The sequence below is a fragment of the Amphiura filiformis genome, chromosome 6 (genome assembly GCF_039555335.1).
Source record: "Amphiura filiformis chromosome 6, Afil_fr2py, whole genome shotgun sequence".
Lineage (NCBI taxonomy): Eukaryota > Metazoa > Echinodermata > Ophiuroidea > Amphilepidida > Amphiuridae > Amphiura > Amphiura filiformis.
In genome coordinates, this window is record NC_092633.1 from 20,854,609 (window position 1) to 20,872,073 (window position 17,465).

At 37.7% G+C, this 17,465-nt stretch overlaps 1 protein-coding gene across 1 annotated transcript; it reads right to left on the reverse strand.

Annotated features, from left to right (window-relative positions):
* Positions 1 to 2,633: 2,633 nt before the first annotated feature.
* LOC140155133 (carboxypeptidase B-like) lies at positions 2,634 to 16,147 on the reverse strand. The gene is made up of 10 exons (XM_072177847.1): positions 15,970 to 16,147; positions 14,911 to 14,992; positions 14,446 to 14,682; positions 11,017 to 11,118; positions 10,651 to 10,758; positions 9,636 to 9,743; positions 8,222 to 8,318; positions 6,006 to 6,220; positions 5,641 to 5,725; positions 2,634 to 5,219 (listed from the first exon to the last, which is right to left on the reverse strand). The coding sequence occupies exons 1-10, from the start codon at positions 16,065 to 16,067 to the stop codon at positions 5,026 to 5,028; spliced, it is 1,326 nt and encodes a 441-aa protein (XP_072033948.1). The 5' UTR covers positions 16,068 to 16,147; the 3' UTR covers positions 2,634 to 5,025.
* Between the last annotated feature and the right edge of the window lie 1,318 nt (positions 16,148 to 17,465).

The following is a 17,465-nucleotide window of genomic DNA, read 5'->3' on the forward strand; positions in this document are numbered from 1 at the left end:
CCTGTGCACCCCCCCAGGACTAAACCAAACCAACTTTTTTAGGTTCCTGAGATGACCCCAAAACAGAATCAGGATGTTCCCAAAAATATAAACTGGCCCCAAGTGGGTTTTTCCAAGATGGCGTCCAAAATGACCCCCAAATGCAGGTAATCACTATAAAAGACCATATATGAATACTTTTTCTGAATCAAACTAACTTTTCTAGCTTAATTAAAGAGCCCAACATGAACTCAAGTTGATATAAAGGATAAAACGTTCAAAAAGTCAGTGTATTTTCAAAATGGCGCCCAAAATGGCTGCCGAATGCAGGTAATCACTGTAAATGACCATATATGAGTACTATTTCTTAATCAAACTAACCTTTTTAGCTTAATTAAAGAGCCCATCATAAACTCAAGTTGATATAAAGAAACAGAATTCCCAACAGTCAGTATATTTTCAAAATGGCGCCCAAAATGGCCACCAAATACTGAAAAAAGACTGTAAGTTATCATATAACGGGATTTTTTCTGAACCAAAAATAAATTTTTGGCTTGATTTAGGGTCTAATGTACTTCTAAGATAAGATAAAGGGAAAAAGCATCCCAGCCATCAGTGTCCTTTGATAGCACCTAAAGTGGCCGCCGAAATTGGCACCAATACTAAAAATGAATAAAAATTCTCAAATATTAATGCTTATTCAGTCAAATATAAACTCAAACTTGAGACATCTTTGACCCTGAATGAAAAAAAAAACCAATTCAAATATATAGCAAATATTGTTTCCTCCCTATTACATCACTAATGATATAAATAAATAAATGGGAGTTTCCTATAGCGGATGTATACTTTTCTCACTATTGCACAGGTTAGCATCAGCAATGACATAAGTAAATAAATGGACATTTTCTAAAGCGAGTGTCCACCGCTTTCTTCTCACAAACATTTAAACCTGTTAAAAATGAATATATAGCAAGTATTCTTTTCTCACTATTGAAGAGGTTAACATAGATAATGACATAAATAAATAATGGACATTTTCTATAGCAGGTGTCTACGCTTTCTACTCACGAACGTGTAAAGCCGGTGACGGGTCAGCCATTGCTGAGGCTGAGGGTGGCAAGCAGTTCCTGTCTTCCTCCGAGTGCTCCAGTGTGGCTTTCTGGCCTGGGAGGGTAAGGGGACGGCTGACAGGGTGGCGTCTGGGCCTGAAGTGATTCCCACTCTGGTTCTGAGAACTGCGGGAGTGGGTTGGGGGGGAGGTTGCCGGTGTGGTCCCATGTTTCAAGAAGGGGACGGGCACTCTCCAAGCGGCTGCCGGCCTGTCTCTCTCCTCCCTGTTCTCTCCGGGATCATGGAGAAGTTGGTCAACGGGGCTGTGTGGAGACATTTCGGCAATCAGAGGCTGATGTCTAGACGGCAGTTTGGTTTCAGAGCTGTCCACTCGACATCAGATGCACTCGCTTATGTTTCCCAGCGTCTCACCAGCGCCTTGGGCAGCAGGGGAGAGGCTTGTGTTGTCTGCCTGGACGTCAGCAAAGCATTCGACCGAGTTTGGCACCCTGGGCTCCTGGGGAGGCTCTCTGCTCTTGGCTTCTCTGGAGGGCTGTTGGTATGGTTGGCTGACTGCCTCTCGGGCCACTCCGTGAAAGTAGTGCTGAAAGCGGTACTGGTGTCCCGCGGGGTCCGTCCTTGGTTCTCTCCTGTTTGTAATGTTCATTGGTGTCGTCTCTCGGAGGCTGACAAATGGTTCCATCTTGTATGCCGACGGTATTGCCCTGATGACCTTTATCGAGTCTAGAGAGGACATACAAGCTGCTGCTGTATCTCTCGGCAGGGACCTACTGAAGATCGAGGTGTGAGCCTCTGCATGGGACGTGCTTTTTGGCCGTGGCAGCTGGATGCCATTCCATCGCGGTTTCCGGCCGCGGAGATTCTGCTGGTAGTCATCCTGGCCTCCAATTCCTTGGTGTAGGGCTCCCGGAGGCGGATGGTGTTGGACGCCTTGGTCTCGCCCTCGGCAGGGATTTGTCTTGGAATCCTGTTGTGACTAGGATGGCAGGGGCGGTGGCCCGGCCGGCGCGCTAGTCTCCTCCTTCGTGCTGCGCCCTGCTTGGTGCCGGCTAGGCTGGGGGAGCATGGTTTTAAGAGTGTGGTCAGATCTGGGATAGTCTGTGTTACAGACCGTGTACCTGTATTATCCATAGGGAGAGAAACTACTGGGAACCACACACTCTCGGAAACCACAGTGGGCACTTTATGTCATTATTTATGTTAACCTCTTCAATAGTGAGAAAAGAATACTTGCTATATATTCATTTTTCACAGGTTTAAATGTTTGTGAGTAGAAAGCGGTGGACACTCGCTTTAGAAAATGTATATTTATTTACATTATGTCATTGCTGATGCTAACCTGTGCAATAGCGAGAAAAGTATACACCCGCTATTATAGGAAACTTATTTTTATTTATTTATATCATCAGTGATGTAAAATTTGAATTGGTTTTTTTTATTCACGGACAAAGATGTCTCAAGTTTGACTTTATATTTGACTGACTAAGCATTAATATTTGAGAATTTTTAGTCATTTTTAGTATTGGTGCCAATGTCGGCGGCCACTTTAGGTGCTATCACAGAAGGATACTGATGGTTGGGATGCCAAAGTTATAGTTTGGTTCAGAAAAATCCTGTTATATGATAATTTATAGTCTTTTTTCAGTATTTAGAGCCATTTTGGGCGCCATTTTGAAAATATACTGACTGTTGGGTATTCCTTTTCTTTATATCAAATTGAGTTTTTGCTGGGCTCTTTAATTAAGCTAAAAAGGTTAGTTTGATTCAGAAATAGTATTTATATATGGTCATTTATAGTGATTACCTGCATTTGGCGGCCATTTTGGGCGCCATTTTGAAAATACACTGACTTTTGAGACGTTTTATCCTTTATATCAACTTGAGTTTATGTTGGGCTCTTTAATTAAGCTAGAAAAGTTAGTTTGATTCAGAAAAAGTATTCATATATGGTCTTTTATAGTGATTACCTGCATTTGGGGCCATTTTGGACGCCATCTTGGAAAAACCCACTTGGGGCCAGTTTATATTTTTGGGAACATCCTGATTCTGTTTTGGGGTCATCTCAGGAACCTAAAAAAGTTGGTTTGGTTTAGTCCTGGGGGGGATGCACATGAGGTGCCTCTAGCTCCCCGAGTATATAGGCATAGCTATACCTCGAATTACGCGGTTTTAATCAGTAAACGTTTGCTTTTCCGTAGACACTGGGCTATTTCAGTTGAAATCTACAAGCCTCCCCTGGCTATGGAAGATATAACCTTAATCTTCCACACAGTGAGTGTGAATTTCAAACGGAGTTACCTGAATGGGTGACCCCATTGAAATCTACACCTCCTGTGTGGGAGATTACGGTTATGCCTTCCATAAGAGATGTGTGGTTTACAACTGGCATGGCCCAATGTAAATGCAGAGTCGAAGATGCTACATCATTTCTTAATTATCAATAAAAAGCACACATGGTAAGTATCAGGATCACAAATAGGTTTCCAACTTTCCATATTCAACTTTTTCAAGCGTAGTTAGATATATCCTTATTATATTATAGAGGTTGCGATTTCCAAACGCCGTGATTGCACGCCCGTCTAGCTATCAAAAATCACGTATTTCCGCACGTACAACTCGACACGAATGTGCGAACAACGTAAAAAATGCACAAAGTTTTCTGTCCTTTTACAATATACGAAGGAAAGTCTAACTATTAATATGGTCCATTCTGTTCTTAAGAAATCTTTTTAACAGTGAGGTGTGAAAAGTTGACTTCATTCATTTGTGTGTTGCATACGTAGATTGTCAATTGAAATGCGTGATATCGACTGTATAGAAAAAGAGATTGCGATTTGCATCTTTAATGGAAACGTATTGAGTAAACGCACGAAGGACTCTTAAATGAACAGTTTTGTACGGCGTCAAGCGGTTTAGGCAATGTGACCAATTATCCGGCAAAAAAGTATCTTTTTGAAAATAAACGCATGTAGTAGTCCTTAATCTACCGACTTATCGAGGGTTCAGAACCAGAAAGCCGTAACTCGCTATGACCAGCTTTCACCAAATGAGCACAAAGTTGGCTACTTGCTATGGTCGTCAAATTTCAATATTTCTTCAACAACAATGTCCTTTGTTTTCTATTGAATTTTGTCATGGTTAATAATGTTAATGGACTGTATCTTCTATAGTGTCCTGGCGACTTTATGTTCATTTTGTGGGAGCAGGTGATTGTGAGTTGAGGCTTTCTGGCTTTCAATCATCGCTGTTTGGGTTTTTTGACAACCTTAATATTCGGGAAGTACATGTTCGTTGAACAATTAATTTTAAGCGTCATATTAACCTTGGTTTATAGTCATAATCAAAAGCATGCTGTAATGAAGTAGGCATAAGACCCGGAGACCATTAGGTTTCTCGTTTGTCACCCTCTTGTGACCAGATCAGATCCAGCTTGGAACCGAGACTAGCGATATGTAACCACGTATTGAACGCCGTATAAACGCACGGTCCGCGCAGGACGCATGAACATCGCAATCTCTCTTTTATACGTATAACACTAAATATAACGTTTGCCTACTAACAAATAAATAAAACTACGGTACGGTATTAAAACTATTTTTTTTTAAAAATTCAATGCTTAAGTATGGTCATAAAAGTTGGTGAGTGAATATTTAATATTTTTAAAGCTAATTGTTCATGTTTCTTACACAATTCGTGATGAGTCTTTGCTGTCTGTCTACGTTTTTATAATCCATGGAAAATTGATGGTCAGATAAGATTGCGAACGTCTCACTCAAGGTCATGTTTGAAGGTGAGTTGCCCTAATAATAATATAATAGTTGACTCCAGTGACAGCTTCAAAATAACTGTCTTCAGGCTTCACATGCAGCGTCTTTCTTGCAGTTTTAATTATTCCCAGCTTTGGTGGTGATGGCTTTCATACGACAGAGACCATACCGCGAAAATTGCAAAGAAGCGCTATCCGTTAATCCATTAAACGCCTATTTCATCTACTACTTTGTTAGCAACAACCTTAACAGCAGCGTAGCATTCCTCTCCCGTTGGAATGATTTGATCTTCAGGTAGGAGAAACCCGTATCTGCCTCTATCACGCAGTTCAACACAAAATGAATATTTAGCTTTGAGTACAGCATATGACCAGTCTATACTGAATCCAGATGCCTCATCTAAATAAAGAAACAAATCGAAAAATGATTTAATTAAGAGGAAGTCCTAAGTATGCTAAGTGAACATGAATGGAGCTGGATATGTAAAATACCGTATTTCACTTCGGTATGAAAAGGAAAAGTGCACATCATTGTAATATTTGTTTTAACCCATTGTTCCATTATTGAACCGATTTTTGGTTACTTTTAAGAATATTTTGTGAACGTTGAACAAAACGCAGTGGTTTACAATAAAATAAAAATATATACAAAATTATATAAAAGCCGTTGTAATGTCATAAATATTACCGACTTTATTACAAACCATGTTGTTAAATGTTTGTTACATAGATGTTTGTGATTTTACTTTTCTGTAACTTGATTTTTCATTAAACCTTTAAACCTTTAAAAATAACTTTAGTGTACAGTAAAGTTAACCTACATAGCGTGGTGGCAGCAGCTCCTGCTCTGAAATCAGTACCATGCACTGTCTTGATAGCTTGTACAGCTGCTTCTGCTAATGCTAACTATAGAAGAAACATAAAGATTAGTGTAAAATTCATTGTCATTCTGTTAGTCATACCAGCAACCGCAGTCGCGATCGACGCACTTGCATAACCGGCGGTTTAACCACGTTCTATTGTTTCAAAAAGTGCACATTTTTCCTAGATAAATTCTCTTACTCTCAAAAGGTGGACTTACCCTCCTAAAATTTACTTTTTCGCCTTAATGGACATTTTAGTCGATTTGATGTGTCGGACACCCCCACGCCCCTGGCTACACCCTTGGACTTGCCCATCAACTTACTTGGTCCGCTGCATCACTTGGTGGAGGTGCCTGTGCTGAATACGACCATGGTGCCATCCAAGCTTGGGAGTAACTGTGCCAGTCAATAAATACAGCAAAATCCTGGGTTTTGGTTAGATTCCTTGTGAAATCAACCACGCCTTGAATTTCAACCTCGGATGCAGGACCAGTGCCTCTGTAAGTTTCATTACATGGCTTTTTACTCGCACGAACTCCTTAGGTGATTAAAATGATAAGTGATACTATGATTAATATACAGTGCACAACTTATAAGTTCCCCCTTATGCTTTTTAAAATAAATCGAAAATTATTTAACGAAATGTAAAACTGTAAAAAGTTATGAGTAACCTTATTTGTTTTACAAATCTGGGCCAATTTGTAGTGTCACACATCATTGCGTTTGGCCACAATGGTTCATTATGTAAAAAAAGAGGGAGTTTTAAAAGTTGCACCTGAGTCCATAGGAGCATAGATTTTAGGAGTCAATTGTCAAACAATACAGTATGTTAGGCCTGTCCATGTGTTTGTAATGGAAATAAAACTTAAAGTCTAGATGTTTAGTAGTGGATGTGTCCACCTGCACTGTTGACAAGTGCATTGCAACGTCGCCGCATGCTGGTCCATGTTGTTGTTCAATAGATGTTGGATTGCTCGGGTTTGCTCTTGCAGTGTTGTGTTTTCATTGATAAGGTGGTCAACATGGTCCCAACTGAAATTTTGTTCTCAATTTTCGAATTGCATTAGGTGCAACTCCCATACGACGAGCAATTTCTTTCACCGGTACATTTTCATCCAGCAAACCTATTGCTCGACCGCGAAGAAATTCGGGCAAACGCGGCATTATTAAAATGTGACTTTTCACATGTGATGAACTACTGGCGATGTGGTCTATTCTCACTGCAGTACATATTCCTTCCATCTCAGACATTAATCATTAAAAAGAAAAGAATAAAACACCTGCTTTGCTTTTCAAGAAGAAGAAGAATACCAAAGATTAAGTTTTCTTTTACAAACACATGAATATCCCTGGCCTACTGTATTGTTTGAGAATTGAGTCCTATGGACTCAGATGCAACTTTAACACTGTTTAAAACGGTCTCCTTTTTTTACATAATGAACCATTGTGACTGAACGCAATGACGTGTGACGCTAAAATTTGGTCCACATGTGTAAAACAAATAAGGCTACCCAATTTTTCGTCAAATAGTTTTCGATATATTAAAAAAAATATGTAGGGGGGAACTTATAAGTTGTGCACCCTATAGTTGAAGCTATTAAAGCGAAAAGAGCTTTGGTGTGGGTTATGATATCTAATTGTCAATCACGTCAACCTCACTCACGTCATGATAGTTGAAACCAGTATGATCTTTTGAAAATGATATTTAAAAAAAATAGGAACCATATCAGCAAAGAGATTCATTTAGTAGGATTGTTGTGATCATATACTGGTTAATTTTGTTAGCCAAATCCAAAAGTTATTACTCACGGAACTTTGCTTTCGCTATCTTGTCTGATGGCTTGGTCACAGATGAACTAGTCAACTGCCTTTCCCGCGAAACTTGGTTGCTAATGACGCATCCTTATTACCCGGAACGTGATGTTGATTTTAGCAGTGGGTCATACATGATCTAAGAAGTATGCACCCTCGTCTCGTTTGAGTGAGTTCTTGCCTTTTTTTCTGATTTGGATGGCCTACCTGACACTACTTAAGAAGGCATTTGAGTCGCTATCCAGTACTTTGGCCCCCTCCCAGTCGATGACATTAGCAACCAAGTTTCACGGGATGGCACAAAATTAACCAGTTTGGGAACCACATCCCTTTACAACAATACAGGTCGTTATTATACTGTCACGATTTCCGCATACTGACGGAGTGACGTGACGAGTACTATCAACTGCCTTATAATGTATAGATCGGTATATGCCTAGGTGTGCAACGCAAAAAACGGAATTCTAGTAAAATACTACAAACAAATCGATGGCTCCCTCTATAGTCATTGTTTTACCAGGGGACATTTTATAATCGGGGCTCGTCATTATGGGAGAATGACGCAGAAGATTTTTCCAAACTACCACAAAGAAGGTGATAAAAGTGGTTTGCCGTTATTGTTGCTGGTGGTGTAGATAGTGCTGTTGGTTTTGATGTCTAAATATACGAGCAAAATACCACAATATTGTGTATCTGGGTATATTATAAATATTTCTTTAATCCTTACCGCCCCATTCGTAAGGCCAATTTCTGTTGCCATCAGTGCCTTTGCAAAATGGATTCCAAGTTGGTGATCGCGTTTTTCTCCATAGCCTATTTTTAGACTGTAAGTAGCAAAAAATACGTCGTATAAATATAATGTATGTAGAATTGCAATCTATCCGAAAAAATGACACATTTTAGAAACAAAAGATCGATGAAGCTCGTGACGTAGCTGGTTTCGTTATGCTGGTTTCATACTTTCTGATCTGCCGCTTGAATTCAATTCACAGCGGTGCTGCCGCCGCGGCAAAGCGGTGGAGTGATCGATATATTGGCTCGCCGCTGGTCACCGCTATCGTTCACTGCGCAGTGAAGTAAAATCATATTCAGAGCGGCAAAGCGGCAAGCGGCAGGAAAGAATGAAACCAGCATTACACGGTTGATCCCCCCTTCTACCGTTGTGTTAAACGAAATGGGAATTGGTCAAAACTTACATATTTCTTAGAATAGAATTATGAGCAACGTTATCGTTATCGACATAGACCCCTTCCTAACGTATATAGCAACCTTCGTCATGATCTTTAAAAGGGTCAGTGTGAAATTTGAAACATTTATATTGAATCTTTAAAAGTAATAATGATAAGTACATAAAAGTAATTTCTAAAATTTAAACTGAGTTTCAGCACAATAAATTCACCTAACCTTGAATTATCGATTTGTGAGACACATCTTCGTCAGACGAAGGCCTATGTATGATGTTGTGCTGGAATTGCCTTTTTTTTTACTATTGGCGACTTTTGGTCAAATGAGGGCGTTGTATACAAATGGCAATTTCAGACCTTGATCGCGATTTAGTTCTGGTGATTTTTTCTTGAAATTACATTAACATTCGTGTACAAAAAATATACATTTCCAGAAAAGAAATGGCGCATCGATTCTAACTGGTATAGCAGATTCCTTATAAAATGAGTATTTTTTTAGAAAAGCGCCAAATTTGCTTTGTCACCTTAACAACTGAACCTAAATTTAAAATCAACCAACACTGCATATTTATGTTACAACTCGTTTTGTTTTGTTTTTGATTTTGACCACAATTTTGGATATTTTAAGGTATAAAAATAGTACAAAGTCCTAATTCAAAAATTTGAGAAAGAATTAACCATTTTTCTCTTTAGAACATAGACATGCAGTTTACATGGATTCGGAATTCTAAGGTAAGTTGTTATTTGGCACTTTTCTTAAAAACCTTTTCTCAAATACAATACAGAACAATGTCTAATATTTCCCACTTGGAGTGATCGTTCCTGTTCCCGTCCCCTTAAACAGCCGATTAGATATGTTTAATATCACTAGAAATTTGCAGCTGACTTTTCAAAAATATTCGTACTTTATGGTTCTAACATAAATGTTTAATAATTATATCATGTATACTGACTAACCCAGGTGTATGCATAGCCATCAACATTGAGCGAAGGTACGATGTAGAAATCTAAATTGTGTAAAATTCTCTGGACATCTGGCTCTCCGTTTCTGAAGTCATAAATAAGCTGCAATTAAACAGATAAAGCAGGTATGAAAGCGAATAATGAAACAGAGTCGACAGTAGATACTGCAGTCCATCACATGCACATCCTACAAATATTACAATACCGGCCATTTATTAGGTACATCTTTGTTTATTTCACACTCACACTCTCTCCATTCCCCTCTTCATCGCCCCTCCCGCTCACTCTCCCGTCTTCCTCAGTCTCATATGTATTCTGTGATACTGGAAAATGTTGAGGATAGCCTATACTATAATGAGGAACATGGGGAGGAGGAGAGATGCAATATCCAACGATCTTAATATTGATCTCGGAATTGATCATATCAATTAGGTTTCACTACCTGAAGAGAATTGATCAAAAAATTGAATTCCCTCCTGAGGTTGGTATCTGTCAATGAGTTGCATGACCAGATTACTAGGCTGTCATTATAGCTAAATGCAGTATATGGCACAAAATGGGTCAATGAGTTACATGAAAAATGTGTGGTATTTAGTTTTCCTGAGGCAATTTGTGGTTCAATGTTGATCCCTCACTACAAATTACCGTCGATTTGGTTGGAGGTGAGACGTGATCAATTGTGTTCAGGCAGTGAAACCTAATGTCAATGATTCTGAGGATTTGAACCAACTGACTTTTGCTAATGTCCAACAATTCTTGGAAAATGATTTATCATCTTCCTCTTATAAGAGGAAGATGATAAACGACCTTTCCTTTCTATGTGCTAGCAACATACATGTCATATCGTACAAGTTCATTGAAAAATATAAGGTGATTATGAGCTTGTGCGTAGATCATAATCTGTCACATATGTTTTCTTTCTCAGTGATTGTCTGCATTTGGGGGATTCATGTGAATGATGAAAAGGGGGATGAAAATTAGTTTGCTACATTTTAAAAATGTTAAATACCTGTTTTGCTAAGAACAATACCGTAGCCGGTGCAATCCATTCCCTGGCATGAATTCCACCTTCAAACCAAACCGACTTTTTGTTCTTCCGACCGTTGGGCACTGAAATCTGGTGATTAAAATACAATAGGAACATTATCGAATTTTTGTATTTACATCTTCATTTTAGTTACAGAAAATAAAAAAAGAAGTTGTTTGCTCTGGGTGCCGGGGATTCGAACCCTAGACTCCTCGGATGCGCTGACCTAGTCGGCGACACTTCGCCATTACATGGGTCTTTCGCTGACAACGAAAGCGGGCCTGTAGGCATTATTGTATTATTCATTTACTGTTGTAAATTCGTTTTACATTAATATGTTAGTATTACCTTCACACCTGCAACTTGTCTGCCTTCATATGACTTTGCAACCACAAATTCCTCTACAATATCACTATGTTCAGAGGAAATGTCTTTGACCCATTGACGAATCTATTAGGAAGACAACAGAAGGGCAAATGCAATGACACTTGTAAAATAACTTAAAGCAGAAAGAAGGCAAAATGAGGTTTAACTGGTGGGCAAATAATACATGCACAGTACAATTTTGTCAGGATTAGCTCTGACAAAACTATTGTATGGACTGTTGACGACACTGAAAAGAGATCTTCAACCATAGAAGTCAATCTCTTGTTCTTACAGATTTTGTATTTAAAAAGGATGTCCATAATTATCTACTGAAGAAATATTATGTTAGGGATGCCTATTTTGAAAAGAATCGTGTGCAAATTGGACAACGTCAGTTTAATATCTAAACATCTATTGTTTTGTTGTTTTACTAATCACACTGTACGATTTTGAACAGTCCTTTTCTTTATGCATTAAATATGTTAAACAATGTTAAAATGAGGCTTATAAAATAATGAAGTAGCTTTGCGCGCTATATATTACTATTAGGATATTCCAATGTCATACTTTAGCTATTATAAATGCATTTACATCATGAGGATTTCATTTATCATGATTCTAACGACAAGCACAAAATACAGTAGAATTCTGTTTACAAGCATATATGCCTCTAAACGAGGGGTTTTTTGACGAAAGAGACGAGGGCAGACACTATCCACAAAAACATTGTTTGGAGTTTGAACAGCTATAGGGTCCACAACTTATAAGTTCCCCCAAAATACTTTTCAAAATAAATCGAAAAATATTTGACGAATTGCAAACCTGTAAAAAAGTATGGGTAGCCTTATTTGTTTTACATATGTGGACAAAATAATAGCGTCACAGGTCATTGCGTTCAGTCACAAGGGTTCATTATGTAAAAAGGAGACCGTTTTAAACAGTGTTAAAAGTTGCATCTTAGTCCATAGGAGTCAGCTCTCAAACAATACAGTAGGCCAGGTCTATTCATGTGTTTGTTAAAGAAAACCTGACTGCTATGGACTCAGGTGCAATTTTAAAACGGCCTCTTTTCTTACACAATTAACCATTGTGACTGAACCTAATGAAGTGTGGCGCTATAAATTGGTCCACATGTGTAAAACAAATAAGGCTATACATACCTTTTTCTATTTTTACATTTCGTAAAATATTTTTTGACTTTTTAAAAAGTATTAGGGGGAACTTATAAGTTGTGGACCCTATATATTACTGATTCGGGCACCTGTACAAACACGTATTATTGTAAGGCTAATCTATTGTTATGTTTTGGGGAGGGTATTTGCCTTTCACCACTTCTGTCAAATAAAAAACCTCGGTTATCATGTTTATAGGCATATATGCTTGTAGACCGAATTCTACGGTAGTAGATTAATACAGTAAATGATGGTAACAAAAGTCCATGACTCATCCGAATATGAATGAAAGATATATAATGAAAGGTACAGTATATGCATTATGTCATAGTTTTATTTTTGTCTATTTAAAATTTGGAATTTTTAGCTGCGGGTATAGCAGCTCTATAAGTCACCATTTCTCTCCGTTAGTCCGTCCGTTAGTCTGTTAGTCCGTCCGTTAGTAACAAACGCTAAAAAATGCTGTTACGTGAACATCGTTTGTCGCATGGCTATGGTACTTGGTGAGGGGGAGGGCCTATACCGGCCCCATACTGGAAAAGAGTTTCGTCCCGAAATATGCTTATTAGGTCATTAAAGGGGCATTACACGATTTTCAACAATTTCTAAAAAATGCTGTTACATCAACATCGTTTGTCGCATGGCTATGGTACTTGGCGAGGGGGAGGGCCTATACCGGCCCCATACTGGAAAAGAGTTTTGTCCCGCTAATTAGGTCATTAAAGGGGCATTACACGATTTTCAACAATTTTCTGCATTTTTGAAATTTAGATTTTTTGGATGCAAATACTCTTCTGGCATTATTTGCATCAACATCGTTTGTCGCATGGCTATGGTACTGGTGCTGAGGAAATTTGGGAAAAGTGGGGAAAATGAGGGAAATTGAGGGGAATGGGGGAAATTAAGGGCAATTTTGGGGGAATTAAGGGAAATTCAGGGAAATTCAGGTGAATTAATTGAAATTGTGGGCAAATAAAGGAAATTGAGGGGAATTGGAGAAAATTGAGGGGAAATAAGGGAAATTTGGAAAAATTGAAGAGAATTAAGGGAAATTGAGGGAAATTCAGGTGAATTACGGAAATTGACAAGAAATAAGGAAATTTGGGAAAATAGAGGAAGTTAAGGAAATTTGGAAAAATGAGGGGAAAGTGGGGGAAATTCGGAACATTGAGGGAAGTTAAGGGAAATTGAAGAGAATTAAGGGAATTTGAGGAAATTCAGGTGAATTAAGGAAATTGACAAGAATTAAGGAAATTTGGGGAAATTGAAGGAATGGGGAAATTAAGGGCAATTTTGGGAAAATTAAGGGAAATTCAGGTGAATTAATTGAAATTGTGGGCAATTAAGGGAAATTGACAAGAATTAAGGGAAATTTGGGGAAATTGAGGGAAATGGGGGAAATTAAGGGTAATTTTTGGAAAATTAAGGGAAATTGAGGTGAATTAATTGAAATTGTGGCCAATTAAGGGAAATTGAGGAGAATTGGGGGAAAATTGAGGGGAGTTAAGGGAAATTTGGGAAAATAGAGGGAAGTTAAGGGAACTTTGGGAAAATGAGGGGAAATTGAGGGAAGTTAAGGGAAATTGAAGAGAATTAAGGGAAATTGAGGGAAATTCAGGTGAATTAAGTCGGTTTCCGAACACTTGCGATGTCAAGACGCTTTTTCTGAAAATCGTTTGGACATCAAAAGTGTCCGAAATCGGTTTCGAACACTTTCGATGTCAAGACGCTTTTTCCCGAAAATCGTTTGGACATCAAAAGTGTCCGAAATCGGTTTCGAACACTTTTGATGTCAAGACGCTTTTCCCGAAAATCGTTTGGACATCAAAAGTGTCCGAAATCGGTTTCGAACACTTTTGATGTCAAGACGCTTTTTTCCCGAAAATCGTTTGGACATCAAAAGTGTCGAAATCGGTTTCGAACACTTTTGATGTCAAGACGCTTTTTTCCCGAAAATCGTTTGGACATCAAAAGTGTCCGAAATCGGTTTCCGAACACAATTTTTCAAATTTTGATTTTTTTTTTGGTGTGGATGGAAATACCATTTCTGGCATTATTTTAAGATGAGCGCCCTCAAAGGTTAAGCTCACAGAGGGGTTACAGGTCAAAATAGGGGTCAAACTTAAACCTGCTTCAAAGACACCATAACTGCAAAATTGAATTCCTTGTCCCGCAGCGACCGCTACGGTTACCAACGGTCCTTGTTTAAAAAGTGGAGGGACAAACAAATATCACAAACCTCTTCATAAGTATGATAAATTCCGTAATCAAAACTAATATCTTTGGATATTGCATCTCTCCTTCTCCTCATATTCTTCATTTGACTTTCAATAATATCCTCAACATTTTCCAGCATCACTGAATAGATCATGTCCCGCTCTTGAAGTAAAGACTCAAATTGACCAATGGAATGAAATGGAAGCATAATATCAACGGGTTGAATTGTCGTTGGGTTGGTCCAGAAGTCGGCTCCCATCTAATAAAGAAAGTGTCATAAAAACACAAACGTATTATGAGTGAAAATATATTTCTACTGTCCATATTCGTCTTTAATTGCAATTTCATGTCAACTTTTAACTATTTTATATTATAATTCATTATTTCAGAAACAGTTTTGCACATATAAAACTTACACACATAACATAATATAAACAAAAACAAGACACAACAAAGCAAAAAATGCAAACAAGAAAAATAAAATTACCTTTTCTTCTAGACGTCCCATAATACCATTTAACCATTGCACATCGGATTCATTTTTAGCGTCAATTCGCAAAACCTGAAAACTGAATAGACAATATATTATTTATTATTATCATTTTTATTCTTATTATTAATTATTATTAGTGTTATTATTATTATTATTATTATTATTATTATTATTATTATTATTATTATTATTATTATTATGATTATTATTATTTTTATTATTATTATTAGTGTTGTGTTGAGAATCTGTGCTTTCACGAAGTCGTGCGAAGTTTAAAATTTAGCCCCAAGATGATCTTCGATTTTATTAGTTTCGGTTTTGACAATAAATCGGGATATAAACTCCATGTCAAAGTTAGTGGCGATTGAAATCAAGGTTTACTCTTAACCATATTGAGAACTGTAATAGCCTACTGCTACGGATTTTGTTCAACCTCGATTTTAATTTTTCAAAACCAGCCTTCTAGCTCTACCTCTTGTCTGGCAAACATAGTCCAAAGGTCCCTTAAACGTAATATAGTATTCAACACTCAATCAGCTCAAAGTCAATAATATTATTAGGCCCAGGCCCGTACGCAGGGGGGGTGCGACCGCACCTCCCCAAATTTGCAAAAGTATACAAAAAGTCGCAAAATTTAAGAATTTGCGAGCGAAGCGAGCAAAAAAATCAGGTTTTTTACGTTTTTGGGGTTTTTTTTGGTCAAAATGGTCCAAATTTGGGAAAGAAAGTCCACTTTCCACAAAATCGCCCCCCCTTGGAAAATAAAGTCCACTTTTTCAAAATCAGCACCCCCCCAAATAAAATCCTGCGTACGGGCCTGATTAGGCCTATACGTAATATAAATGTAAAGATTCTTCCCTGCATGAAACTATAACACTAACAACTTTTCTTTCATGATTTTCGAAAACACACACACCCCCACACCCTCACACACACATAAATAGGGCCTATAGTATATAATACCGTGTAGGCTAGTATATTGTAATATATATCATGCTAGAATATAAATTTATTACTACCGATTGCTATATACTATTAACTATCTACACATACCTTTCCTGAGTTGAAGTATACCTGCTTCTACAGAGTCCTACCAAAAGTATTAATATGGTCGAATGTAAAATACAGCGAAATGTGTTCACTCGAGACATTTTGAGAGTTGGATACTATTTAGTTCAGTTCATCGACAGTAGGCCTACCCTGGGCTACAGTACCAACTTGGTTTTTCTTCTTTTCACTGTGCATATATTGTAAATGAGTCAGCAATAATCTGTACTATTACAATGGCTTGTCGTCATATGTAAGTAAACAAACTAGTATGTCAAAACTCAAAGGCCAAACAAATCACAATAACTAAAGGGTAGACGAGGTATATTGTTGGTCGAAGCATCCAAAAAACATTGTCTAAATTAATTACTGAAAAGTAACACCTTGATGTTCTACTAATCATATACTTTGAAAACTTGATTTATCGTTGTGAATGAATTATGTACGTTTTACAAAAGTGTTGTTGTTTCAGTCCTCTTTACAACATGACTCAAAAACCATATGACCACAGGACCTACAAAAGTATATCTGTGATATTTGAATTCTACACACTCGCTATGAAATGATCAATTCGATTTTTGCCAAAGCTCATAGGCCTACCATCGCACGATGGTGTGAACTACCAAATCGCAACAGTTTAGTTGCTAACCTTAAGGGATCGGATAGCGACGTTTGCACAATTTTTTTTCGGGGGGGGGGCATGAGAGGACATCAGACACACCAAATTGCATTAAGAGGAATATCCTTATGATGGCAAATAATTTTGATTTCTTGAAATTCGCGATATAACACAATTTTTTAACCACATTTTAAGGGCTCGGTCACCATCGCACACCTTTGCATAGTTTTTTTGGATCAATTTTTATAGTTCTTTTGGGAAAAATGTATACCTTCAATACGGTAGGAAAAGTCAAAACTTTCAAGCTAGCTACATACACTTTGGTTAAATAATTGGTAAACGACGTTATATTGCACCTTAGTAGGCTTAGTTAGTCAAATAACTGAATAACAAACGTGAAAATAACAACCAACTAAAACGTTGCTGACTACTTAAAAGTCCTATTTTCACTAATCAAAGAAATCGTCACCAAAGTAATGCAAGGTCGAAATTGATTTTTTTTGTATGAACGTATAAAAACACGAAAAACACGTTAAAATTCTTGGGTGTATTGTTTGACATTCATAACTTGTTGTTCTTGAGTTATGTTGTAAAGAGGGTTGAAACAACAACACTTTTGTAAAACGTATATAACTCATTAACAACAATAAATCCAGTTTTCAAGGTATATGATTTGTAGAATGAACTTTTGCAAAACAGCAATTTCGATTTTTTGACTGCTTCGACCAAAAATACCTAGTCTAAGTACTTCCAACTTAAATTGATGTATTTAAACACAAACATTTGTTTACCCTTCCACCTTATTTCATGTACCAATTCACGACATATGACCAGCAACAGGAGTAGTGGTGTAATTTTGCTCAAACTTTAATATAACCAGTTG